This window comes from Pagrus pagrus (genome assembly GCF_965226575.1).
Source record: "Pagrus pagrus genome assembly, chromosome: 6".
NCBI lineage: Eukaryota > Metazoa > Chordata > Actinopteri > Spariformes > Sparidae > Pagrus > Pagrus pagrus.
In genome coordinates, this window is record NC_140190.1 from 19087997 (window position 1) to 19115320 (window position 27324).

The 27324-nt window shown below is 42.2% G+C and overlaps 2 protein-coding genes across 3 annotated transcripts in view; one reads left to right on the forward strand and one right to left on the reverse strand.

Annotated features, from left to right (window-relative positions):
* The window catches only part of rnf13 (ring finger protein 13), a 46675-nt gene extending 31471 nt beyond the window's left edge, over positions 1-15204 (forward strand). Inside the window, exons 5-10 of the mRNA XM_084355036.1 lie at positions 1205-1292; positions 2299-2389; positions 3071-3176; positions 3958-4051; positions 11942-12022; positions 13058-15204. Of these exons, the coding sequence (XP_084211162.1) occupies positions 1205-1292; positions 2299-2389; positions 3071-3176; positions 3958-4051; positions 11942-12022; positions 13058-13428 (831 nt within the window). The 3' untranslated portion in view covers positions 13429-15204. The remainder of the gene's footprint in view (positions 1-1204; positions 1293-2298; positions 2390-3070; positions 3177-3957; positions 4052-11941; positions 12023-13057) is intronic.
* Positions 15205-16195: 991 nt separating this feature from the next.
* pfn2b (profilin 2b) lies at positions 16196-25073 on the reverse strand. Of its 2 annotated transcripts, none has more exons than XM_084353998.1 (3): positions 24721-25063; positions 21429-21621; positions 16196-18174 (listed from the first exon to the last, which is right to left on the reverse strand). In XM_084353998.1, the coding sequence occupies exons 1-3, from the start codon at positions 24847-24849 to the stop codon at positions 18077-18079; spliced, it is 420 nt and encodes a 139-aa protein (XP_084210124.1). In that variant the 5' UTR covers positions 24850-25063; the 3' UTR covers positions 16196-18076. The 2 variants fall into 2 exon arrangements, with proteins under 2 accessions (XP_084210124.1, XP_084210125.1); XM_084353999.1 differs by lacking the exon at positions 16196-18174 and adding an exon at positions 18333-18585 and having other exon boundaries at positions 24721-25073.
* Between the last annotated feature and the right edge of the window lie 2251 nt (positions 25074-27324).

Sequence of the window (27324 nt, forward strand, 5' to 3'; positions counted from 1 at the left end):
AAATAAATTGGCTTTTAGAGGATAACAGCTGCAAACACACCCACAGTAAACAGGATACACATGGGTGAAAGCTGTTTTCACGCAGCAGCGAGAGGCTTAACCTTTTTCTGTAGAGGTATGATTAATGACCGTGAACATGCCGGCGTGTTTATACAACAGTTTAGATGCATTCAACACGCGCACACAGACACACACACTAGTCGCGTAAGTGACATTGCCTCGGTTAATGCTCAACGAAACCCGTAACTGAAACCTTGTAGGGCCGGTCTATATAAACTTGCCTACACAACAGACTCCATGACTACAGTTGTCTTTATGGCCAGACTTGTTGTGAATTTCCTCTTTTTTCATACTTTTTCTGTGTCTGGCCATGTTGGTGTTGATTGAGACGATGTAGTTCACTGACAGCTGATTCATTTTTTAATTTAAATTTATTAGACTAGTGACAGCAGCTTCCTGACTTGTTTTTATGTGAAATATTGGTCGTGACATTTGCACTTGGATTCATATGCTTCGTTCTAGGACGAGGTCAAAATGTGAGGTGTTTTTTTTAATTGGGTAAAACCAGTGTGCAGCTCGATCACCTTAGATGAGCAGTCAGTGTTTGTGATGGAGAAGCGAGCTGTCAGGGCGTTAAATGCAAACATCTTGTCTCTTATAAACACTTCCTGGGAAACGGGCTGTAAACACGTTGCTGAATGCTCCTGTGAAGCCACAGTGTGCGTTTATCTGCTGTCTCCTCACGCTGCTGTTGTTAATAAGATGCCGACAGACTGAAAACTGCAGGATTTATCGTCCTGTTAGGATTCAGTTTGCAAGGCCTGATCATAAATTAGTTCATATCAGCAGTCGAGAGCATCTTTAAAGTGGAAGTGGTACATTTGTAAGGCTAATGTTGGTGAATAGATGTGCATTGAGAATGTTTTGGCTCAGTGAGCAGAATCAGAGAGCTCTCCCTACAAACCACAACTGGTTTCTATTTCTGCATTATGCTTCATGTGGTTTGATGCCGCTGTGTTTCATAGAGGACATCTGATTTGGTCAAATTTTCTGACACAAACCCCTGTTATCACACACACACACCACCTTCATGTTGGGTTGTCTTTAGACCTGCAGCAGCTGATGTTAGCCAGTTTTATAATCACCAGGTGTTTGCATTGATCCATGTCATAATCCGGGCTGTACATGTTTTTTATCGTCGCAGGTCCTCAATGCCCAGAAAGCCGGGTACAAGGCAGCCATTGTTCACAATGTGGACTCTGATGACTTAATCAGCATGGGATCCAATGATTGTAAGTAGCCACCTCCTCATTACACACCCACACATTAGCATTTAGCATCTCACAGCTGCTTGGTTATGTATCTCTGTTGACAGATGATGTTTTTCTTTTAATCCCTCAGCCTGAGGAGAAGATGGGCAGTTTTATAGTCAGACATCCATTTCAAGACTCTCAATATACTCTAGGAAGGATGTGATGCCCTCCAGCATCGTGGCACTCCCTTACTATGAATCCACATTGTCCCTACTCTAACCCACTTTTCTGATATGATAGTGTCTGGGTTCCCCTTCCAGTAAAGTCTCACCTCCTCTCACTTGAAGGGGTGCAGCACAGCCATAAAGTATTCAGAAGGCTTCTTGACCTGGTTTGTGTTTTTAAGAGGAGAGTCCACCTCACAAGTTGATGTTTTACAGACTCGGTAAAGCAAATTCAGGTCACTGAAAGTGTCAGTAAGCTTCAACTCAAACAGCACCGCACACTTTTTCAAAGCCGGAATTAAAGGTGCTGCATTCACAAATGTATGAAACAGACAATCTGACATGAACGGCCACTTCAATCAGTGATTGGTCGATCTCTGTCAAGCTCAAGATGATCGTGGTGAAATTAAGTTGATCGTGGTGAAATTACATGATTGGAATTATCGTAAATCAGAATGAATGTTTTCACATCAGTGACTGGAAAAGCTGTTCAATAACACAGTCCTATATTAACTGCTTGATTTATTTTGAATAGGATGTTTGCTAGAAAAGACATTGTTACATCTGTGATGTAATAAAACGTTTTGTTTCTTAACAAATGTGCGGTTAAGTGATTGCCAGTGTCATTTTAAGAATACAGGATAATATCGTGAAGCAAACTCTATCAGATGCTGAAAACCGTTTGATTTTAGGTGAAGTCTGATTTAAGGTCTTCTCTGAAAACATGACGTCGTGTTTCAAGGTCGTTCAATAGAGTCAAGCATTGATTCGCAGTCACATGACATATTAATACTGTAGTTTTTTTCTTCTTCTATTTTTAGTGGATGTTATGAAGCAGATAGATATTCCCTCTGTGTTCGTGAGCGAGGAGACGGCCAACTCTCTGAAGGAAGACTACACGTATGACAAGGGGTAAGTCTAAACCCACATCTCATTTTTCTGCTGATCAATATAAACTCTGAGCAGGTTTTTACTTCTCACACTGAGCGTTTCACAGCTCTCTCAGTGTAACGTTGTGAAGAGATGCTGGCTGCTTTTTTTCCACTCAAATCTGTCCGCCCATTTTTTTCAGTTTAATCTAATATCGTTGTAGAATAATAATGCATGCAGCGCTCACTGTAATATATCGAGGCAGAGGATTTTTCTTGTGATGTGTTGTCACCGCTGCTGAGGTGGTAATGAAATGTCTCAGCCTGTCAGAGGAGCCCAGACAGCCTTAAAGTACCATTTCATTTGTGTCTGTGTGTGTGTGGGTGAGTGCATTGCTTGTCAGATACCATCCAAATACATGAGGGTTATTCCCGAGTCTTTTGCAGAGGAATGAACACCAAACATGGTTATTGGCAGAGTTTTGTCAGTGTGGACCAAAGAGGTTGTTACAGATTTGATTTTGACTGCTGTTGAGGGAGTTCTGGTAAAAAAGGCAGAGCCCTTTACACCATATTAATTAACTGTGTTTTTTTTTATTACACAAAATGAATCTTTTAAATGTTGTTGCCAAATTGAAGAGCCACACTGAAACGCTGCCGTGATACGATCACTGTTCGGTGTATTTGTTATTACCGACTCATAATGACTGTGCCTGTTTTTTAGGGGACATGTGGTCCTCATGCCAGACTTCAGCCTGCCGCTGGAGTACTACCTGATCCCCTTCCTCATCATCGTGGGAATCTGCCTCATCCTCATTGTTGTTTTCATGGTAGGTTCTGTTTAGGACATCTTCATTTTTTAATCACAGTAAACAGGTGTATGACATCCCTATGTGCCACATGGTACTTTATCTTTGTAGGTTTAACTTCACTGAAGAGAACATATGAATAAGTGATAGGTATTTGGTCAACATACTGTTAATCGCTAGCAAGAAAGCAATCAAAAGGAAATTGGGTAAAGTGGACCCCACTGTAGCTTGTAGAGGAAATCTACATGATGGAAAAAAAATCCCAACAACATCTGAGATTACAAGAAATACAGCTAGAAGAAAAGTGGAGAAATGAGCATTATTTAGACAAAGACAGGACTAACTGATATAGTTGATAAAACTAAGAGACTGAAAGATTTAACTCCCAAACCAGTATTTGTCTGTTTTTGTGTGTATAAACGTTGAAATCATCACTAAAAACTAAAAAATCACTTGTTAACCGTTGTACTATGGTTAGTTGAGTTGCATGCGCTGCAACTACTCAGCTACCAAAACACTCCAGTTTCACTTTAGTTTAGTTCTGTAAATTTGATAATTGGAAAAACAACATTTTGAGTCCAAAATGGTTTTCTGTCAGGTACCAGACTTCAGCCTGCCACTGTAACACTACTTCCTTTAAGTCTGGCATCCAATTTTGGCTCAAAACTGAATGTAACAGTGTTGCTTGAGTGACAGAAATCACAGTAACACTTTTTTGGACTCAACACCCAAACAAGAAGGATGTGTGTGTGTGTTTTTTTTGTACTTTTTCACTTTTTTTTCTTTTTGCTGCTCTCCCTAGATCACCAAGTTTGTCCAGGATCGACACCGTGCTCGGAGGAGCCGCCTGCGCAAAGATCAGCTAAAGAAACTTCCCATCCACAAGTATAAGAAAGGTACGGAGGCAATCAAACGTCTTTTAATATCTGTGACTGTTTGCCTCATTTTTGTGCTGGACATAGATTGTTGAGCCTCCCTGAAACAACAGATCGAACATCATCTCTGTCCGCTTTATCCTGACTCTAATCTTTGACCTCAGAGTGTGTGTAGAGATGCTGTAGTGTTTACTCCTCTACAAGGCTGCTCTTTCCTCACATGATTTGGCCCCAGAACAGAGATGTCATCAATGCATTACAACACATCATTCCTCCCCGGAGCTGTGCACCTTGGAGCTAATCGGATTAATATGGACTTGATTTTTCCACAAAACCCTCTGCGGCAGATTAGAGCTCCTCTCTGTTGAGACTGGACACATGACTGATGGTTTGGAATGTGGTCTCAGTCATGCCAGAGGCCTGATGGGGGTTGAAAGTTAAGTGTATTTTGGTTTTTCTATCTCAGACTTGTTGAGCAGATGTACAGTATGTGCTGCTTGTTTGTAAGCACACAGCTTCCCCCTCTGTCTAGTTACAAGGGTCCGACAGGCTGTAGCATTGTTTTGAGATGCAAATCCTCTTTGTGCTACGGTCAAATAAGTTTTGTCCGTGTATTTAGAGGTTTTTGTGCCGGCTGTGTTTCCTCTGGCAGCTGGAAAGCCCCTCACTACCATCAGCTGTGCAGGGGAACACCGGGCAGCTTTGTAGACTGCCGGCGGTGCATTATAAGTAGCCCCCTTGCAAAGCTGCTAATTGAGGGGGTTATGAGTCACGCTGCTCCTCCCCGCCTGGCAGTAACAGACGCACGTGCAACACACCAGCTAGAAGCAGCTTGTGTTGCTCAGATAGCTGGTTTTGTCACGTCAGGCTCTGGTTGCTGCGTCTGCATGCAGCGCCCACTCTGACTCAGGGTTTCCACCAGGCACTGCTGCAGTCGACCTTGGCCGCTGCAGGGAGTTCAGATGTCCAGGAAACGGCCTCCCCGGGCGGCGTCTGCGCTCCTGTCAGCTGAGTCAGAGTGTTTGGCGACACAGGAAGGGGACACCAAATCTCCACCTAATCACCTTTTAAGCCCTGCGCTCTGGAGCAATGCTAGCTTGGCATGGACCCGAATGCCCTGGTTTGAGCACTGGAGGGCTTTAACAGCAGCGGGACAGTGCTGCTGTTGTCTAGTGGGGTTTATTGTTAGTCAGCGTTCACATTAGGTGAAAATAAGACCTCTAAAAACAGGAGCTGCTTCTCTGAACATTTGTTGTGTCATTGAAATGGGAGCGGCAACTGGAAATTGGGTTAACCAATAAAGTTTTTACAAAGCAACAATGGAACAATCGAATGCTAGGAGGTGTCAGCAATGCACTAAAGAATTTTGTTTTAATTATTTTTGTGTTTATAACAGAAGATAAGTGCTTTGATTTTACACATCAAAGTCTCTTCAAATGGTCTTGAGGAGTAGCAGTGTATATGTGAAAAGAGTTTTAAAAAACCTCACAGGGAAGCTGCACAAAGTCTGACAAACTAATTGGGTCTGAAGACGACTACAAGTTTGAAAATGAAAATAATCAGGGCATGTGGAGTGAGCGCTGAAGCCCGCTCTTCATCTCTGCATGAGGCTAGCAGCTCGAAGCTTTGCTACTAGCATAACACACCCAGGTCTCAACCCAACTGCTGGTGGTACAGTTGTGCTGCCGGTCATGTAGGTGCCAGCTTTTGACAAGGAGAATGCATGGAGTAAGTTCTCCCTGTTTGATGGCGTTCTAGTAGTGAAATGTGTAATCGTGTTATGAAACATGAACTTTGTGGCCTTGCGGGAACAAAAAAATACCAGAAGCTCACTGTGCATCTCTAACACAGAAACAATGACGAGCCAGAATCACAAAGCTTCTGTTACAGTAGCTCATCAGACCTCCGGCGGTCATTGTTTACATCATGCTGATTGTGTTTTTTTGTGTTGTGGCACACGAGGAATTTTCAGCTCTAGATTTTCGTCGGAACGGATCAGTCCCACAGAAGTTCTTGTGACGCTCATGGCCTGCTGCTGTTCCAATTCCCATCCCGAGGTTTTTGGGCAGCGGGCCTAAACTTAGGGCTCAGAGCATTTGCGTTTGTGTGTGTGTGTGTGTGTGTGTGTGTGTGTGTGTGTGCGTGCGTGCAGCATAAAGTGGGAAAGATGCCTAATGGCGCCTTTGGCCTCTGCTGCAACAGATAATGCTGATCTTGGACTTTGGGAGCTTTGAACAGATGCAGCCATAGTGAGGGGGAACACTGGTGCTGTGTTAGTGATACTTTTAAAGCTCCGATCTAAGATCACAGAGCACGCGGTGTGCCATTTGTGAATATGTTTTATCACACACCAAGGTTTTTTTTCTTGTTCGTTTTGGAAATGCAATAGTCTGCTGCAGATTTTCAGGATTTGATTATCATGTTGATGCAGCTTGTAGCGTCTTGGGAGCTTTATGCAAATATCTGAAGCTGCAGTTCCTACAGTGGCCACTAGATGCTGACCACTGGTACTGAAGTGGCTGAGAAATATTGGTGCTGGAATGGACGGGCCTGAGGGACTTGGCTGGGACACTCTTTTGTGCACTGTGCAGTGATTGGTTGTTACCTCATCAGTAGCTTACAGTGAAACAACCAATCACAGCAGCGTACAAGAGTTTCTTAGAGAGATTTCAGCATCGAGGTTTGACTGCACTCATGTGAGTCGAACACTTTCTGGTTGTGTCTGTGCTGTTGTTGCAGTTGGTTTGTAAAAAAAAAAAAACAGCCAGTGGTGATACAGCAGCTGTGTCTTTGGGCTTGGGAGAGTGGATAGGCCAGGTGTTCGCAGGGCAGGCTGCCACACACACCAAGCTTGGATGCAGGACTGAAGTTACATTGTTTCAGGAAGGTTGCTCGTGGAGTGGCAGCCCACCTTTCGGAAACCCGCCCTGTCCGCTCTCTCTAGCCCAGAGACGCTTCGGCGGAGTATATCTCAAGAAAAGCATCCGCGGATCGGTCCAGAGGAACTGCAACAGCCGAAGAAGTCGGTGTGTTTATTGGGGGAACCACAGCTCACAAGCTTGTGTATTAGAACCTCTGCTGGCATGGAAAACTATGTATAATGCACCCTTTATGCCTGAAATTAACTTTTAACTCACAAGCCTACTCATTCCTAAACCTAACCAAGTGAGGACATAACAACCAATCACATAAGTGTGCCTAGTAGAGTGTCTCTTCCGGTCCCTCCGGCCCACTCATTCTAGCATCAGTCCTGAGAAAACATCTCTCTTGAAATACAAAGTCGATATATCAGATATCAGTGACATAATTGTAATTGATTGTAATAAATCACCAGCGTTTTCTCGATTCAGTAACAACGCAGTCCATAAACTCAAATCCTAAGTTTGCATCCCAAGTTCATAATATCATTAATCCAAAGGGTTTTATTATAGATGCTATGTGTATATTTTTCATTAATGTAGGGTTCTTGATTATGATGTATAATATTGATTATGGTTCTACAGTCTGTGGGTGTGATGCGTCTGTACTGCAGGAGTGTGAGTCCATAAGAGTTTATAAATGCCACATGGTGTGATGTCTTTTCTTGGTACGTGAAGTCATTTCGGGGAGATGTTAACCAGCTGATCAGTCACAGCCTCGGCTGCTGCTGTGCTGGCAGGATGCCTCTCTGCTGATGAGTGGATCTGCCCACCTTCTCTGGCAAAGGAGCTGAGAGTGGCAGAATCAGACATCTATCTATAAACTCTGCAAACACTTTGTTAGACATGCTCCTAATGAGATGTTTTTCACATATTTCCCAGCTGTTGCTGCTGTTGAGCACGTACTTTTTTCTCCTTTTTAATATTTGCTTTCAGGGCTGGTGTAGGTTTGAGATGGTAGGCTTTGGATAGTGTCAGACATGTTGCATGTTTGGAAATGGGAGTGCACAGGGTGAAATGAATACAAGCTAACACAAAGGGAGTCTGTATGGTTGGTGCACAATGCGTAAATGAAAACCTCGGTACCCGTGTAATTGACGCACAATACCAGCCTGAACAGCAGGCAACATAAGATCTGTGTCAATGTACAGGATTATGTAATACCAGCTGCCGCGGCTGTCAGCGTGCAGCGTCACTGCCATTAACTTGACTTACGCTCTTGGTTTATTGCAGAGCCTTGCGTCATCCCTACTTAGGCTGTACGGCTGACGCCTGACACTGAGTTTTGATAGCAACCAGCATCTAGCAGACACTGAAGTGAACTACAAACTGGCTAAGGAAGCGAGGGAGGATTGTTTTCGACCCTTCATTTTGACCAAGACTCTCCCTCTCACCCCTGACCTCCAGTCTGGTCCCTGCGTGTGATGAGTCACTCCCCTCGGCTTCCCCAACCATAGCTGGGTGGTGACATGCACACACACACTGAACAGAGCAGCTGCAGTGTCTCAGCCGTCGGTGTGTGAGGCATGTTGATGTCAGTACAGAGAAGCGCTCTCTGTCTCTCAGTTCACTGGCCTTAGTGCCAGTTGCCCCTGTCTTGTCGTCTCAAACAGCGACAAACTGTGCAGAAGCTTTTTTTTCCTTTCTCCTCAGTTTTGTTCCGTCACCCTCTCGCTCTGCTACACACATTCACTGCTCATCTGAAGTTCAGTAGGACAGCGTGGTTCCTCGGAGAGCCAGGAATGCTGGCAGGCCCTGCTGATTAATGAAAAGTAGAGAGGAGAAGAGCTGCATTGGCTCGTAAGTCCTTTTTAAGATGTGCTACTGGCCCCAAAACGTAAATGTAAGGGAATCCCTGCGTCTGCAGAGTGGGCACGGTGCCAAATCATGCACTAGCTGTTTGAAAAGTGTATTTTACCACCTCATTTTAAAGCTTACTCAACTCAAAACACAAAAGCCGATATTCATCATCAGGCATCTATTCTTTTACTTCAGCCGACACTGTGGTAGAAATGGTTTAATTGAGCTGTTTTTTCACACATTTTTTGCTGAGGCTTTCTGCCTGAATCTCATTAATACAAGTTTTTTAAATGTAACTGTATTCTCCCTGAAAGTCTGTCAGTATTTCATTATTTATTATTGTAATCAGCCACCTGACAGGAGAAAATTGTCTTAATTTGTATATTCAACACGCTGCTCTGGACACACATACTGTACCTGTGAGTCTCATGAAAGGTCACAGTAACGACACTGCTCAAGCTGTGCCCTGGTCGGGGCTTGTAGAAATGAGGAGTGGGGGTTAACGTCCACAGCAGCTCTTTGATCAGAGGGAGTGGTGTAATTTGTTCCGTGACGAGGGCTAGCCGGAGCAGACTGAATTATGTTCTACTGCTCAACACTGAGCTGCAGGTTTCTTACTGGACACTGGACAGAAACTTGTGCTTGTTTGAGTCCCTTTCAGGCTTTACAGTCAACTGGACACTTTTGTTAAAAACATTACAGTGTCCACATCTTTTAAATCATGTTAATGAAAACAACTTCCACACATTCATCGTGGTGACGTTGGAGCAGAGGCCTGTACATATGTACTGATTGTATGAAATACCAATGCTATTTTTATTTGATTATTATTTATTGATTTTTGACATGACATGTTTAGAAAAAGCCATGTAGAAAACCTTTTTACACTCCAAACTAAGGTGTGAAGGAGTTTAGATAAGGCTGACTACAGCCTTTGATCCTTGTTTGTATCTTTGGCTGTGATGACAGACTCGTTATCAGTTATGATAACGTTGTTCTCACAGAGGTACCTGAAGAACTCTGGACGCATTGTGCCATCCCTGCAACAAAGTCCAGTTATACAGAAAAAAAACATGCAAGCTGTCAGCCAGGTTGTAAAGTTGATGTAAAGTATAGTTGATGTGCGCTGCCAAAGTTGAGACCTGAACCAAACTTGAGAACTAAGTCTATATTTTGCTCCCTTTGCTTGCCAGGCTAATGTAAAGCATTGGCTACCAGAGTTGTGAGTTTTTCAATTTCGATTTCATTTAATTCTTGATTAAACAAATAAAAAAGGGGGCATTGTTTTCAGTCACCTGCTCCAGTATACCGTGTGCCAAAACATTCTCTTGTGTCCTTAATCCACTAAGGGCGGACTCACACTAGGCAGAGCGCACCGTCCGTTGCTCAAGCACGGTACACTTCCTTGGCCCTGGCACAGTTGGAAGAGGTGCGCTTCGGCACAGCACGGTTGCTCGTGCACGAGCACAAGCACGGCTGCGCAGCGTGGACATGAAGTATTATCATGCATATTACGCCGCCTTGCATAATCAAGAAATCCAGGAATGTGAGAGGGCCGTCTATGACCAAAACAGCACAAAATAAGCCACAAAAAAGTCAGTAAAGTCAGTCATGTTCTCTGTGTTGTTCTCCAACATGATGACATATGGACAAGAGGTAACCGTGCACCGAGCAATGTGAGTGCAGGGCAGCGGGCGACTGGGGAAGAGGGACAATTGTGCTTTGGCACGATATGGAGCAACTGGGCCAAGTGTGAGTGCGCCCTAAAATACAATATGTTTTTCACTAGAATCATACAAGTCAATATAGTGATAACTTCCATTTTTGTCAAGAACTTCAAAGTTTTTATTACATATATAAGTCTGGACAGACATGGATGCAAATTGCAACTTTACTGGTGCGCAGAGGTAACTCTACCTTTTTATTTTTTATTTGTGATGTTGCTCATTTTTAGATCTCGCCAATTAATTTGTTGAGTATAATGCTCTTGTTACTTTAAGGAATGATGACCCAAACTACAACAGTAACTACAACCTGTCGTAAGTTGTTGGCATCTGTTTTGACACAGCTCAAACGATACCCAGCCCGATTCACATTATCTCCACAGACCAGTCTTTGAGTTCAAAAAGCCACTGAACCTTTTCTCTCTGCCTCACTCAGAATAGCTCAGTTAGTGCCACAGTTCAGCATTTCCTGAGTGTATACTGGATCCCTGCCTGGACAAACGTTCCCTCACCCCACCGTCCGGCACTGGCCTGGTGGAGTGAGAAAGACAGGGAAAAGATGGAGGCTGCTCTGGACTAATGTCAAAAAGAAGAGAGACAAGTGTAAAAAAAGGATGTGGAAGACGGTGAGGGAGATGTTTTGGAGAGGAAAAAACAGTGTGAAGACGAACTAAAAAAACACCGCCTTGAGTTTTAAGTTGCTGACGTTGAGAGAGAGAGGAAGCAGTGGAGGAGGAGGAGGAGGAGGAGGAGGAGGAGGGGGGGGCTGTGGTCGATGTGACTCCCCATCCTTATACGGTCACATGCAGCCCTGGCACGGACACAGAGAGCCCAGCCGGGGGAAAACATGCTCATTTAGAGCTTACATAAACACACCGACCCACAGCCCTGCTCAGTCCCTCCGTCCTGGAAGAGAACGGGAAGGAAAAGCAGAAGAACTCTGTGGAATTTGAAAGGGAGTGCGTTGATAAATTCCTGAGCTTTTAGTGCACGGAGAGGCTTTGCACCTCCTGTAACGTCAGAAAATGCAGTGCTGACGGTTTAGTAGTGATTCTTCCTGAAGACTGAGGATTGAATGGGACATATTTGGGAAAGTGACTCAAAGAATTTAAAGAAAGTTCAGGCAGCTGCATGAGTTTCTTTCACTTCCACCAACACTATAATATGATATAATCCAAGATGAGCTATGCAGTTATGGAGACATTATTACGTTATTAGCCCTTATTTCATGAATTATTTCATAACTGGATGGGTCAAAGTGGATTATCACACTTGGATAATGGCCACTTATCCACTAAGTATGAATTTATATCTGTAAATGGTCTGTGATGTCAGAGCTGTACAGGTGTCTGACAGTGATGCACGTCCACCGGTCAAGAAATTACCAAACCTCAGTACTGCACTTTCTTCCTAATGTGTTCGGTTAAAAGCAGTCAGAGGATGATGATGTCTTGTGTTTTTTGACCCAGGGGACAACTATGATGTCTGCGCCATCTGCCTGGACGAATATGAAGAAGGTGACAAACTCAGAGTCCTGCCATGCTCTCACGGTGAGACACTCCTGCACTCTACGTGACACATTCAGCCTGCGAAGACTCGCATCACACCGCGATAGACTCACAGGCCAGCTGATGAAAGGCTTTCCCTCAAATCTTAAGAGTCTGAATTCCTTTATATGTGCAAATCTGTTGAAATCTTCCATGAAGTACAAAGTAAAAAATCTTACCCTGTTCTCATACCTGAAAGTGACAGTTCACCCTAGGAATGTAATTGATACATTTCCTCTTACTGCAGTGCTATTTATCCATCAGGACTGTTTTGGTGCGAGGTGCCAAGTTTATCGGCCCTCTCCCTAATATAATGGAACTAGATCGAACTCGGCTTGTGGCGCTCAAAGCACAAAAAAAAGGACACTTGGAAAGACTCAACAGCAATCTCCCTCTCCAGAAATCGTGACTCGGTTACTCAAGATAAACCACAGACTTTGTTGTGAGCAGTTTCACGTAGGGACTACTTTCTTTCCCGATCAGTGCAACAGGAAGCGTACATCTACTCATGTATGAGAGGCTAGCTGACTAAGTGAATTAAGCTAGCTAACTTTACAGCTCAGACAAGGAGGCCATTAGTGTTTACATTGCGCTGATGCAATGATTCAGTTAGCGGGTGTAGTTCTGTGAGAGAGAAGGCAGACATCTCTACAGCTGATAGCTAGTGAATTTGTTGGACTATTTTCAGCCCCAGATTTTGTGCTTTAGTATTTGTGGCAGCAGGATGTCACGTTTGGGGTCCAGTCAAAATAAACTACAGTGCCCACGTACATCATAACGAAGGAAAGTGCCACCCATCGTTACTTCATGTCCAAAACTTTTAAAAACACAACAGTGGAGCTCTGCTGCATTATGTCGGGTTTTGGCTGCACAGGCATTAATTTCTATTAGAATCAATTCATTGTTGTTTTTGGTCTTTTCATGGGATTTGTTGACAATAAGAAAATCTTTGTGGTCTGTATTTAAATGTCAAGTCTTGTACAAGTTGCTATTTAATCAGCCCAAATTCTCCACTAATGGGTCCTTTGTCGTCCACAGCCTACCACAGTAAGTGCGTGGACCCCTGGCTGACCAAAACTAAGAAGACGTGTCCGGTGTGCAAGCAGAAGGTGGTCCCCTCGCAGGGTGACTCGGACTCGGATTCGGAGGAGGGGGACAGCGGCCCTGACGAGAACGAGGAGGTGTCGGAGAGCACCCCGCTGCTGCGCTCTCTGGCCTCCACCAGCGCCCACTCCTTCGGCACCATGTCGGGAGCGTCACGCTCCGAGCAAGACCAGGAGTCCTCCGAGTACGAGGACGACGAGCTGGACAGCAGCGACAGCGAGGAAGAGGTTACGGTGGAGACTGTGGTGGTGCAGATGCAGCAGCCCTGCTCTGAAGCCCACGAGCACGATCTGCCCCGAGCTTGACTGTCGAGGCGGCCGGCCTGATCGGTCGCCCTCCCCAACCTCACAGCTGCAGACTATCGTTGGGGGTCACGAAAAACAGATTCATCATCCAAATTCCTCTTTCACTGCTTACAAGACATTGTAATGTATCCTCCCTACGAGTTCAAATCTTAAGTTTTATTTTAACATGATTATGGATGAAGTGCTGATGTCCAAGTGTGTGACAAGAAGTCAGTCAGCGAGCATATCTAAGGAGCTGGTGACACTGATGTACAGTAGACTGTTATACTGTACTCTTAAAGAGATGATGATAAGAGATGGGTGGAAAAGTCCCCAACACACAAGTTCACACTTGACACTAAGTAAGTAAAAGTACCGTGTATATAAAACATATAGATCACAATAATCTTTACCTTTGATTCTCTCCTGTCCTACATGTTTCAGACGCAGGGGATGTTTCATTACTGTACATACATGTTCATGCTACACTGACACACCTCGAACTGCTATGCAGCATCCTTTTTGTAAAATTCAACTAACATTCAGCAAGTATAGAAACATTTAAAGCCACAGCAGAATATGGTTTTGCCAATTTATTTCTAGCCTGATGTATGAAGGAGCCTAGGAGCTCCTGTCTGTGTTTTGTGCCAGTTTATCTGTTACAATCGTCCACAGTAAGACAAACTGAAGCCAAACCGGTTTGATGAACTCATGCGAAGCGAAGAATGTGCTTCTCCATGTGACGTCACATTACGTTGTGTTGAAAGTGTGGAGAGACGTCCATGCTGCCTGTGGTAAACTTCTTTTGGCTGCTCCAGCCCTATCACTGCATTTAACACAAAGAGTTATCTGTTGATAGGCCTTGTAACACACATTTGACTGACCTTTTCTCATTTAAATACAGTTTATAGTAAATAAGTTGTTTTCTTTTCATAACATTGCTTGATTTTTGTTCATGAAACCTGTTGCCTTTTTCAGTTTATATATTTTGTCTTTGCTAGTGTTTTTTCCTGCTCATGTATGTACTCAATCTGAATTCACTTCAATAAAATGACACTCGACAAGAAAAACTTTTCATGGTCATCCAACTTATTTATATCCTACCCAAGTTCGTTTGCACATTTTGAGGGCTCTGCAGATTTTTGTTGTATAGCCGTTCATCTGGCATTTAAACAAGAAACACTCCAGTGAACTTGTTCAGTGTATCACTAATTTCTAAGATAAAGAGTGCAATTTTAGCTCACGAGATGAGGGTTTTCCGGGGTGGCCTGAGGGCTTAAAGCATCGACCATGAGCCTTTTTGTTGGTGTCTGGCTGGAGGCTCTTTTCTGCATGCTATTACCCATCTTTCCATTTACTGTTGGCTAAATATAAAGCATAAAATGCTCCAGGAAAAAAAATGGGGCTTTCCTTGCTCTCAAATGAGCCTCCAACTTTAGTGAAAACGCCACCAGGTCACAAAACGGCCTCAAAAAAGTTGGGCGCTGTGTAAAACAGAACAAAATGTGATAATTTTTTACATAAACTCAAAAACAGTACAAAGACGATACATTTAATGTTTTACCATATCAACTTCATGGATTTTTGTAATTATAATCTTATTCTGAATTTGATCTGGGGCGATGTTCACCACTTTCATGATTGTAAAGTATATTTCTCCACAGGCTCAGTTTGGGTAATCACAGTTTGTTTGGAAATTATTGCATTCTGTTTTTATTTACGTTTTAAACGGTGTCAACTGTTCTGTAATCGAGGTTGTTGCTGATTTTGTCATGTAAAAATAAATGTTTAAATTACGTTGTTTTTTTTTGAGCTTCAATGTGCTAGCTTAAAAGTTAAATTTCAATCTCTCAATATCAAAAGCTTCAGGATGAGCTACTAAGTGGAGCTTAAAGATTGTTTTGTAAATTGCTGTTTAAGGCAGAGAATGAACTTTGAAACTAAAAGTCCTAAAAATCAAACTGAACAAAGAACAGCTGTGCAGATAGCTCTGAAAGAGCTGGAACTAGTCAATGACGCAACCCAGCTATAACAAAGAAACTAAAGAAATGGGGCTCTGGAAATGATAGTTTTGGTCCAGGGCCTTTTCTCGTGAAGTAGGATTCACTTTGTAAAGTCATAACACACTCCAGCAGCAGACTGAAGCAGCTTAAATTTGAGGAAACTTACATTTTGTCTTAAATTTGACCCTTCACGAGAAGGCCTGCAGTTTGCCATTTGGACAGTTTAAAAAATAAAATAAGGTCCCAGAACACCGTTTGAAGCTAGAAAGATGGCAGGGTCCGCCAAATAAACAAAGTAAAACAGTATGAAATTGTGCTGTTCTTTAAGGTCGGTTTGTTTATTCAGTCATGAAAACAAAGACTTTGTTTTAGGCATAAAACCAAAAAAAAAAAAATCAGTCAATGATCTCTCTTCTGATCAAAATTTCTTCCCCAGAACTACATAGTGCATCTTTAGAGTGGTATCAATTAGAGCCCGACTGATACTCGATTTTTGAGGCCAATGCAGATATTCATCAAAACACAGGCAAGATATTCAACAAAGCAAAGCATCTTTTCTACGCTGTGATCTCTAAAACATTTTTTCATAAGAATTTTCATATTGGCACATAACAGACAACATGCAAATACTGATCTGTGATAGCCCGGCAACAGATTTATCGATTGGGCTCTCAACTTAGTCTTCTCCTGTGACTGAAGAAAGCGAAAGAAATGTTGAAATATCCTTAACATGAGGCAGCGTTCAGTGTGACAAAAAAAAAAAAAAAAAAAAGACAAGAAACTGGTCTGGTTGGAATAAATTTATTTGATCTGTCTGTAAACAAGGTGATAAATCAATTTATGGCATTTCTTGGTTTTTATGCATATGAAATCAGATGCATTAAAGAGACTGTATCCCAGATGTAAGAAAATAAAGTGGTGAGGAAAAAGGAAATTAACATAAATCGGCAAACAGGACTTGAAACAGGTTTTTTGTTTTTTTTTATGAGTACACATATCCCACAAGGCCTAAACAGTGGAGCTGAAGCTAAAAGAAAAAAAAAGTGCCAATGAAATGACTTCTTGGTGGACAGTGGGTAAAATCCATCTTACAACAGCAACAGATCTCTCTATATTATGGCACAGGATACACAGGTTCTGCAGTTACATTTCCACAAGACAACCATAAGCGTCTTTGTTCCAACCAATCCCATCTCCCATTGAGTGTCATTTCTACTTTGAAAGTGTTTTTTTTTTGTCAGTTGGACGTTACAGTTAGCAGTACTGAGCGCGGACAGACCGTGTGATACCCCAGAGCTCAGCTGACTTTAGAGTAGAAGGCAATTTATTCCACAGTTTTGTAGTTGTCAACACAGCATGGGTTTGTACAAATGCAGTCATTTGTTTTCTACACAAAAGAAAAAAAAAAAAAAATGAATGAGAATTTCCTTCAGATACTCCTACCCTTACCTCCCCGAAGCTTCTTTTTTTTGTGTTTTTTAACTGTAGTAAGTATTACTGTCTGGTTAACGTTTCTTTCATCAGAAAAAAGTTAGCAGTCATTCTTCACATGATTTAGAGCAATTGTATAAACACCCGAGCTTTGACTACACTTGGTCCTATAAAAAGAAAAAAAATTCAAACTGGACACATTCCAGATGGTTATATGCTGGGATTTCTACTGTCCAAAAATGGCAGCCTTTGAAAGAACAAAATAAAAAAAATATATTACAGGAGCTGGCAAACAAAAACAGTATTAAGTGCCTGAGCCATTGTTACTGTGGAATGTCCATGGGTTTTTCGTGTAGTCAGGGAGGTTGTGATGACGGGAGGAGAGGCTGCCAGCATCTGGACGACACCAACGTTCGCAAATCCAGCTCATGATCATTAACTGAGCTGATCTGAGCATCCCCCCCACACACACACACTAACCCCCTTTGTGTATAAAATGTAGTCAGGACAGAACAGTGAATCTGAAAAGAGAGGGGGTTAGGGGACTGGTTGGGAGGTGTGTACTGTTTGATGAAGAGGAGAGTCTCCTGTGAGGTTTGTGTTGTCGCCTGCTTTGAGCAAACAGGATGGGGAAATGGGAAAAGGGGAGGAACTGAAAAATTTGGCAGGAGGGAGTGTGGTGGGGGGGATAGTGGTGGGTGTGAGAGGGAAACGACAGTGGACCAAGATATGCAAACAGTCTGTCCTCCCGGACATGGTTGGGGAAATATAAGAGGAAGACATGACGAGCTTTGTTACCGCTCAAGTGCTCCAAAGGCATCGGCTGCTCAGGGAGGGAGTGTGTATGATCGGGATTAGGTAATGGGCACCATGACAGAGAGAAATGAAAAAATATCTACTTCAAATTGACGCTATAGCCTTCACTGTGCAGGTGTTTGGCCAGAATATTTTTTTTGCTGGTCTTAGTACAGATTTGTCATGACATCCTTTTAGCAACATGCTCATCTTTGCTATGGATCAACTTATAGTGCTTAAAGGGGGAGAGTACACAGCGCAAGTGTGTTGAGGGAAGAGGACGGGTTAGGGGAAGATGACAACAAAATATGGGATAACAAATGGGGAGGAGAAAGGCAGAAAAAGAAAAAAACAAAGTAACTACAGACTAGGACTGGAAGTAGTGTGAAATGCAACAGGGTGGCAAGGGTGAGCTGCTAGGTGGCTGGGTACAGGCTGCTTTAGTATCCGGACTTCCTCAGGTATTCAGCCATCTGAAATGCTTTCTTGTTGAGCTGCCCTCCATGGACACCTTCCTTCCCCATGACAAAAACCAATGCTGGAGTACACAAAGGAAAAAAAGCAACAAAATAAATGAACAGACATGGTGATAGCAGGGCTGGAAAATAAAACACTTTTTGCCACGTTGCTAAATGTGGGGCTACATCATTGAGAACAGAGCCTGGACCCTGCGCTTGTTAGAAATGCTCCTGAAACTTTGTTTAATGGGACTGTTAGGGCGGGAAACATGGGCTTGATGGTAATTTGTTTTACTTTTTTTGTCTGTTTTTTCAAGTTTTGTGTTTTTTGTTTTCCTTTTCATTTGTTTTTCTCTCCCTCAACTACGCCACATAAGCTACGTCAAAATTAAACTAAAACCCTGAATCCCTCAAGTATTTTGCCATCGAGTATGCCTTCTTATTCAATCCGCCTCCATGGACCCCTTCTTTGCCCATTACCAAGACCAAGACTGAAAGAAAAGAGACAGAGAAGGAACATTTAGAGAAGGTGCGGAGATCACACAAGTGAAAAGAGATGAGTACAGAGCCCAAAGCAGCAGGCAGACGAGACAGCTACAGAGGACGACAATGGCACAAAAAGCACAGCAGCGCTTTGGTCTTGAGGCTGTACTGAGCCTAACCATTCATTTTCTTATCAGTGCTGCTGGCGGTGAAACAACAAGACATCACACGTTACAATTAGGAGGACAGAGTGCGAGTAGAGCAGGTGAATACATGTAAAAGACGCATGCAAAGCGGTCTGTCTGGACACTTGTGAGGACCATCCTGGTAGAGGCTATCTGCTTTAGCTTCTGTTGACTCAACTTCAATATCTAGGTTGATTTTTCATGGACTGTTGATAAAAGAAGCCAATTTCCCACATAAACGTGCTCTGGCCTCAGTGTAAGCATCATTACTGGACTGGGGCTAAACCAAGCCACCGTTAACTGGGTTTTTTTTTTTTAATACTGTAGTGTTTTTTTTCTTAACAGATGTTTCTGTCTGCCCAGGGACTACTAGCTTATAACCAACTTGCAGCTAAGAAGCTGTGCATTGTCCCTGTCAAATAAACAAATATCTAATAGACTGAAATTGACTAAAAGCAAACATGCATGAGGTGCACCAACCCTAACCCTTTAGTAAATCTAACAATTCACACCAAAGCTGGGCAATGTATTAATTTAATGTGTTAGTTAAAAGTGAAAACATTCATTTCAGCTGACAAGAAAAATGAAAGCCTCTAAATAATTGATCAAATCCACATTGCTCATGAGAAAATCTCTTCTGAAAGCACAAATAGCAATGACCTAAATATAATCACCATATTTCTATATTGATGTATTGCTCTGCCGTATCTCGGCAATCATCCCCTGCTCAAATTTGCATTATGAATGGGAACAGGGCACAAAACTGGCATCAGCCACCAGCCAAATGCTGGTAAATTATGCTAGTGCCTGGTAGATTTGTTACCAGCCAAAGAAAACAACTGATCTATTGGTCGCTGGTAATATTTAAACATTCAACTATTTGGCGGTTTAAAAAAAAGTTAATTTTGCACCATGAATGGTCAGTAAACTTAAGCTTCTGAATCAGATCAGCTTCTTTGCCCATTTTAGTAAAACAAGCAACCAGGCATTTGGATTTGGTGCAGAGCTACATAAAAGGATAGCTTGGTGTTCATCTCCAAGTCTGCTCTAAACTACTGGAGTTTACTGCACTCCACTTGAAGAGCCAAGTCGTTATCATTTCATCTGTAATCAATTCACACCATGCCAGCAGCAAAGAATAGAAAAGTGAAACTACTGAATACTAACAACCATAACTAATGCAGCACACATGCAGATACAGGAACATGCTTGTGGTACCTCTCCTCAATACATGTAAAAGACCTGAAGTGCCTGAGTAAGTATTTCAACTAGAACACAGTGGAAGCATGTGAGCAGGGGGGCAAATCCATACTTTTGAGGGCAGGAGGTGTGTTAACCAGGAAGGAGGAAGACGCATGCAGTTCAGGAAGTTTTTAGGAAATCCTGGCCCAAAGAGTGAGCCAAGTGTGTGCAGAATACAAACCAGGTACAGTCTCAGCTGCAAGTTTTTGTAGTGTCTGGGACAAGTGGGGAGGACAGGAAATCGGGGCCCATACAGGCAACATGAAGACTGGCACAACTCTCAGGCAAGTCCCTTAGAAGGACTTAAATTGGTTCCAATATTTGTGAGATACAAATGGCTATCATTGCTAATTTAAAAGAGCTGACAGCAAAGTGTTATTTAGAGCTACTTGTGAGGATCTGTAGTATATACGGTTTCAATACTCAGGATTACACATGATTAATACATCAAATCTACATTTCATATAAAGCAGAATAGCTATTAATTAGGTTCAAATTTTACACATCTGCATGAAGCACGTCATTTAACAATTATCAGCCTTCAAACAGATCTGTGAGTGAGGTGTGACCTCTTTGGTCAAGTGTTTAAGCTGTGCAGAGCACAAATCAAGTGCCAGATTTGTTGTGGTTGTGTTTGAAAGCATCCCTCTTGTCGAAGTTACAGCCAACTACTGCATCTTCAATTTGACTGATTAAATGTACTGAAATGTACCCCAATATGGATTATACTAGTTTTAATTACGCTATATTATTTCCTCAAAGGATATAAAGCAATTATATTCTTTAAGTTTTATCATATATCTCTTTTTGTGAAAGTGAAAATCTGAATCTTAAATAAATCAGGAAAAAGGACAAGTTAAATTTGAACAGTATCAGAAGGGCAATAAATGCCAGGAACAAGGAACCATGAAATCTGTCTAGACAACAGATACACAAGATCAATAGCAAAGACGGGAAAGTGCGAGAAATTTAATAAAATTTTAGGCTTGTGACCTGTTTAGCTGTAAGATGGCTAATATTTCTTAGCAATGCTAACTAGACTGGATTATTCATATTAAATTCAACTGCAATACACCTGTAACCCACAAAACTAAAGGCATGGAGGACAGTCATAATTTAAGGAAATTCCTCTTTACCCTAACCCAATGAACAAACTGAGTGTTCCTACAGATTACATTTAGCTTAGGCGCACTTGTTCCCCATCATTATCAAATGACATTCAATGGTAACATCCTATTTACACACTTAACACCTGTGTTTGTTTCATATATTGAGGAAAGGTGCATTCAAGATAAATCTCCACATGCACAGACAACACAGAAGTTATAAATGTGGCTAAACTAAGGGCACTTTATCAAAGCAAGCTACGGTATCACTGCGGCACTACTTAAATGTATGCCACTAACACTGAACATGGGGCTCACCTTTGCCAGCTCTGCCTACAGAAACGTTGTATGTTGGCTCTCCTCCTTGACTTTTTGTCCGGATGTCCATTGTCCAGTCACCGTCAACAGGGAGGCTGTCTCTGATTACGGAGCACTTTTTACTGCCTAAGGTCAGCCCATTCGTGAAGAAAGCTTCGCGGTCCTTTCCTGTTAACACATCGATTTCTTCAGGCTAAAGGGGAACAAAATAAAGAAGTCAGATACATGTACATCTCTGTCAATCTTAATGCCCAACACTTCAGAGAGACTCTCTTGAGTATGTTCTGTTTTCCTTCGAGATTATTTGTGGGTGTTTTTGAATGCTCTCATTGAACACAATTCTCATCTATTGCTCCATAGTGTGGGCGCTGTGAAGCCTTCTGAGACTGATTAAGTGCCACACAAATAAACAGTTTAATTTCTCTGCCTTTTTCCTTTTCCTCTCCAAGCCATACGTTACAGTGCTCTTAAAAGTACTGAAAACTGGAGCAGCAACTATTAATCTAAATCGCTAATATTTTATTTTCTGATTCCAGCTTCTTACATGTGACTATTTTCTGGTTTCTTTACTCCTCTGTGCCAGGAAACTGAATATCTTTGGGTTGTGGACAGCACAAGACATTTGAGGATGTCTTGGGCTTTGGGAATACTAATCAACATTTTTCACCAAATCAATAATTTAGGAAGCGATTTTACTTTTGAAAGAATAATGAGTTAAAACCTTTTATGCTGCCAACTTCCAATATGGTTTTTATAGTTTTCGAACACGGTTAATTCAAAGTAGGAGTAAATAAGTTTAGTTTGTTACCGATTACATTTAAGATTGCTTAAAAATATATGCTTCATGTGCATGTACACATGATACATTACAGACCTGGAAACAAATCTAAATGATCAAAAAAACAGCAACTTTAACACCAACACCTCATTTCCATAATCACACATCAAAAATTACCCAAGTAAAATGATAACTACATTTTAGTTGGACAGAATATTTGCATGTGAAACACAGCAAGAGACTGCTTCTGTAACTGGCCTGGATGTTATGTACAGGTATGATTCAATAAGGAAGTGGGTTGCACTGTTTATGATTCTGGATTCTGGTTATCATTCATGACCTTACATTACTGGTTAAAACCTGCGTGTTTCATTTCCTTAGTTGGATGAATTACCTTTTTTTCATTAACCAAAATAATCCAAACTTCTCAAATGCATCATTGTTTAATGTCTTAAAGATGTCCATCTATTATTAAATCTAAATTAACACATGAAACTACAATGATAAAGATCTAACTATAAGTCTTGCTAATAAAGAAAAGCCAATGTTTAGTATTTGACTAAGTTGTTGCCAATTTTGTTATTTTGAAGCTCTGTGCCAAGTCGGTCAAGACGGTAGATGGTACTCAAGTATTGAGAAAGGATGTCCAGATGAAAAAAAAAAAAGTGCATGGTCAGTTTAAAGACACAGCTGACTCCATTATACTACCACCAGCAAGTCCTGAAATCTCAGAGGCCCACTACAGCTGACAGAAACATTATGCTGAGAGCTCCTTTATAAAAGCCTGACCCTAGTGCAAATATTCCAGTTTGTGACTCCTGCTGCTTACATGTACAAAATGTGTATTTCACCGCCCTGTCGTAAATAAAACATGCATATTAAACTGGGGTTAGTCTTTGTACCAATTGCAGAAACAAAAGGCGTCGCCCCTGAACTCCAGAAGTGCACAGTCATGGCACACATGAAACCCTTCAAGGGAAAAAAAAAAAACGGGAAACTCAAAGGATTTCCATTGGCTCAGACAGCGTTAGCATGGCGGCTAGCTACATGTTGGGGCCCGGTTAGCTTTTTTTTTTTAAAATTAACATCCACGTCTTTTCTCAAGGGGGCTTTTCTATTCCCGCATGAAACTTGCACCACCGTTTCACACACTCTGGGTTAGTTCTCCGCACTCGTCCAGTCGAGTTTGTTTAGCAAATGTACATCCACGGGTGCGGGGGGAGAAAACAGGTTGGGGAACCATTAGCTTTAGCTTCACATCGGATTTTACACAAGCACAAGAAAACACGAGTTTCAATTTCAGACCACTTGTGTCCTCGGCAGATAACGTTAACCTGCCCCGGTGGCCGGCCCGGACACTCCCAAGTAACAGCGGCACAGTCGTTCATACTTCACTAGTCTGGAGCATGGCTCATCATTTCATGGCTAACAGGCTCTTTAACACGACGATCCGTCCGTTACAATCACTCTAGGGCTCATTATGCGTTAACCTGCACACAAATATTTAAATTACTGACTAATAATTTATTTAACAGACAAAATGGAGGCTCAAGGAAGCAGCCGAAACGATTGTTTAGCCAAGTTATATTCACATGAATTCTGCAATCTACCGAGGTGCGGCTATTTAAAAACGTAAAAATACGCGGGGAACACATTTAAACGCTGCTACACACGTAAACCGAGACCGAACGTCTCGATTAGCCTCCGTGAACGAAATGAATAAGAAACTGGGAGTGTATCCGCCATCTTGGAAAATAAGGGGCGGTAGCGCAGTGTGATTCACAGAAGCCGAGTAGGAAAAAACGAGAGGGACCAGCAGCGGGCGGGCACGCCAAGAGCGCATGTGAACACCGCCAACTTTGCGCTATTAGCGTTAGCTCGTAATGATTTTCCAATGGGGATGACCGGCCTGATTTGAGCTAGCCGTGAGCTATGGTTTACTAAATCAACGATACCGTTATACCGCTGGTAGACGATGCTGTCCGCCAAAGAAACTGCATGTTTTAGTAAACATAAATGACAAAATCCCAGAGGAATTGATTGTATTGGGAAATGATTCAGAATTAAATCCTGAAATTGGCCATGCTTTTGTCCCGACTCGCTCATCTTATGTGACCGGTACAACAAGCAAACACGGCTAGTGGAAGCTAGCTTACTTGCTAAGCTAGCTCTTTTAGCTCGAGTTCGCGGTACCGTTAAGTCATTGGCGTCAGTTCCCTATGGCTGCTTTGGCAGATATTAAATGGAAAATGATGTGGAAATTGAATCCATGCGTTAAGTTAAATCTACTGCAAATACATAAAACGCCATTGACTGGTGGTATGTTAAATAAGCAACGGTGCATACGTGCCAATGCATCTTGTGTGTGTGACCACCGGATACCATGTGTACCACACACTGCTCGCCTTATCCTCATTTAACAAGGCCTGGCTATGCAGTGAAACGCACCGGCATGCAATATGTGCATTTTCCTCCTGTGTAACCCTCGATGCGGACATACGGGGTTATACTCACCGTTATGTTGGCGAAGGTACCGTTGGGATGGGATGCCCAGACGTATTTGGCGTCCGTGTAACCAACAATGGCCGAATCCTGGCAGCTGCCATCAGCCATCAGGTTGTCCACGTAGCCTTGCCAGGACATGTTTGTGAAATTAGTTCTAAGATGAAAAAAGACGAAGGGTCAAGTTGAGTCACAAACGTCTCTTGAGCGATGAAGAAACTGCGAGGAAGCTGTTTTTATCAGTGGTTTAACGGGCCTCCAGCAAGCAGAACCCCCCGGCTCCGTCACGTCCCGGCTTTCTTCTGGTCTAGGCAATGAAGAGAAGCCGCTGGAATCGGACAGGCGCTTGGGTGTAGTCCTCACTAAATCACTCCGCCCGGGTCGTACTTCGCCCGGCTACCTCATTGCATAATATACTGCGGAGCGGATGGATACATCGTGGCAGCAAGCAAGACAGCCTATTTTTCTCAGCTACATCAATGATTTGTGTCAACATGCCATTCTTGTTATTTTGGGGGAGATTAAACCAGACAAAATGGAAAATATAATCATTTGCACAGCTTCAAATGTGCAAAGCAGAATCTTATTCGCTGCTGTAAATGTCTGAGACTTATATTTTACCAGTTTGCTTTACAAATATTAATTATAAGGGATGTAAAATAGTTTTTAGTGCATGATTCACATTATTTAATATTAGTAATCACTGAATTCACATTGACCTCTTCCTCTTTTGCTAAGCACCAAATCACTGTTGTTTCACAATGCTGTATGTTTGTGACATAATGCAGTTTTATCCCGTTCTCGGTTCAGATTCATGTGATAATACCCCATTTTACTGGGCAAGTGGATGCATACAAATTATTAATGCTGGATCTTTTTTTCTTTCTTCGTTTCAATAGGCCAGGATTCATTAGGGTCACTCATCATGCACTGAGACACAGGGAAACACCCTCTAAAGGCCACTAAATCACTGCAGGGTAAAAACAGAGTGACAGCTACACACTCACGATGCTAATGAGTCACTCTGGAGCTCCAATACACGTGGTTGAAGCATCTTTGGATGACGGGAGATATCCGGCTTACCCTTTAGGTGGGATAAATCAGTATGTTCCTAAACAATCCTATGTGTGAGCCTCTATTAGGCTGCATTCCTTGTCATTATGTCCGAGAGAGAAGCTGCATTTCCATATATGTGCGTATGTTTACATTTTAAGCATAGCATACACTCCAGAATGATTGAGCAGCACTGATGTGGGTCCGGTTTATTCATTTTTTTTTTTCTGTGCTGCCATTTTAGTCTGGGATACATCATAATCCTTGTGTATACATTACCTGGTGGGATTTATGTAAAGTGCAGTACTTTATTGGTATTTGAGTTAACTTGATAGGCTTTTTTTTCCTTTTCTTTGAGCTCACATAAAGCTTAAACAAAGCAAGAAAGACGCATACCAGCTGACGAACACTTGTCATTTGTTGGATCTAAACTGTGACTTCCCTTGTACAAGTCTGCGTCAAAATATCAGGCTACCGTGCGCTGTATGCGTCTGTGTTTGTGTTTTCTCCATGGAAACCATTAAGAAGGTCGCCACATGACTTTTTATGATCTTGCTATCCTTTTCTTCCTCTTCCACACTCATCAGTGTGAACTAACTATAAAATGAGCAGAACACAAAGCAGATGTAGTATTTGCTTTTTGTCAACTGAAAAGGAAAACTGATATGTTTAGTAGTTCATCGCAAGTATCTGAAAAGCTGCATTACATTTGTTATTTGGGAAATTTATGTCTTTGACATTCATCCAGGGAAGTGTTTTTATCCAAGTCAACTCTTTTTCAGCACCTTGGACCCTGGTCCAAGCTTATATATCAAAGTATAGCGTACTTTATATTTCCCACGTTCCCGCGTTGACCTACTTCTGTTGAGCAGGTGTACAAAAGCATAAAAAGCTTCTGTCAATACATAATCAACTGCAGTTAAAGTATGCATGGAGAGCATTAATCACTGACTTTCACCACTCGTGCATGAAAAACGTGCATGAAAAAACGACATATTCAAAGCGTCCCAGATGGATTATGTTGGGGAAAATGCAGGTTAAGTGTTGGAAAAGTGAACTCAAATCAATCTGCAGATTTTGGAAACAAACAAAATATAAAACACCAGCAAGAAGAGACTCATTCACACTCAGACTAGTGTTAAAAGAAAAACCACACAACAGATGCAAGTGAAATTCCTTAACTTCACTGAGCTCAGTCCATATTGCACAGATAATGTGCCACATACACAGCTTCCTTCATCTGAGTCTCATCATGTGACAGTTTCATCTTCATCTAGAACCTTCCAGTGAACTCTTTCTCTTCCTCCCTCCCTGTGGAAGAATGAGCGCAGTAGAAGTTATTAATTGACCAGGCACAAGGAAGTTAGCGGGTCAGAAACACTTGTCCATCAGCCAGCCACACCCATCTCCTGTTCTCTCATTGGATGCCGTCAGTTTCCATGGCCACCTCTGTTTTGCACTTCTGCTCTGTCAAAATAGTACCACTCACAGCCAAACCACTCAGGCTGCGCATGAGTCATGGAGATAGAGAAAAGAGCCAAGTTGTTTGCTTTAGAAAAAAGG

Excerpts from the sequence above, each read along its gene's own strand:
- pfn2b (XM_084353998.1), bottom strand. The coding sequence starts at position 24,849 with ATGTCCTGGCAAGGCTACGTGGACAACCTGATGGCTGATGGCAGCTGC. Across the intron at positions 21,622-24,720 it reads GTACCTTCGCCAACATAACG|CCTGAAGAAATCGATGTGTT; the intron begins GTGAGTATAACC and ends GTTCCCCTTTAG. Across the intron at positions 18,175-21,428 it reads TGTAGGCAGAGCTGGCAAAG|CATTGGTTTTTGTCATGGGG; the intron begins GTGAGCCCCATG and ends TGTGTACTCCAG.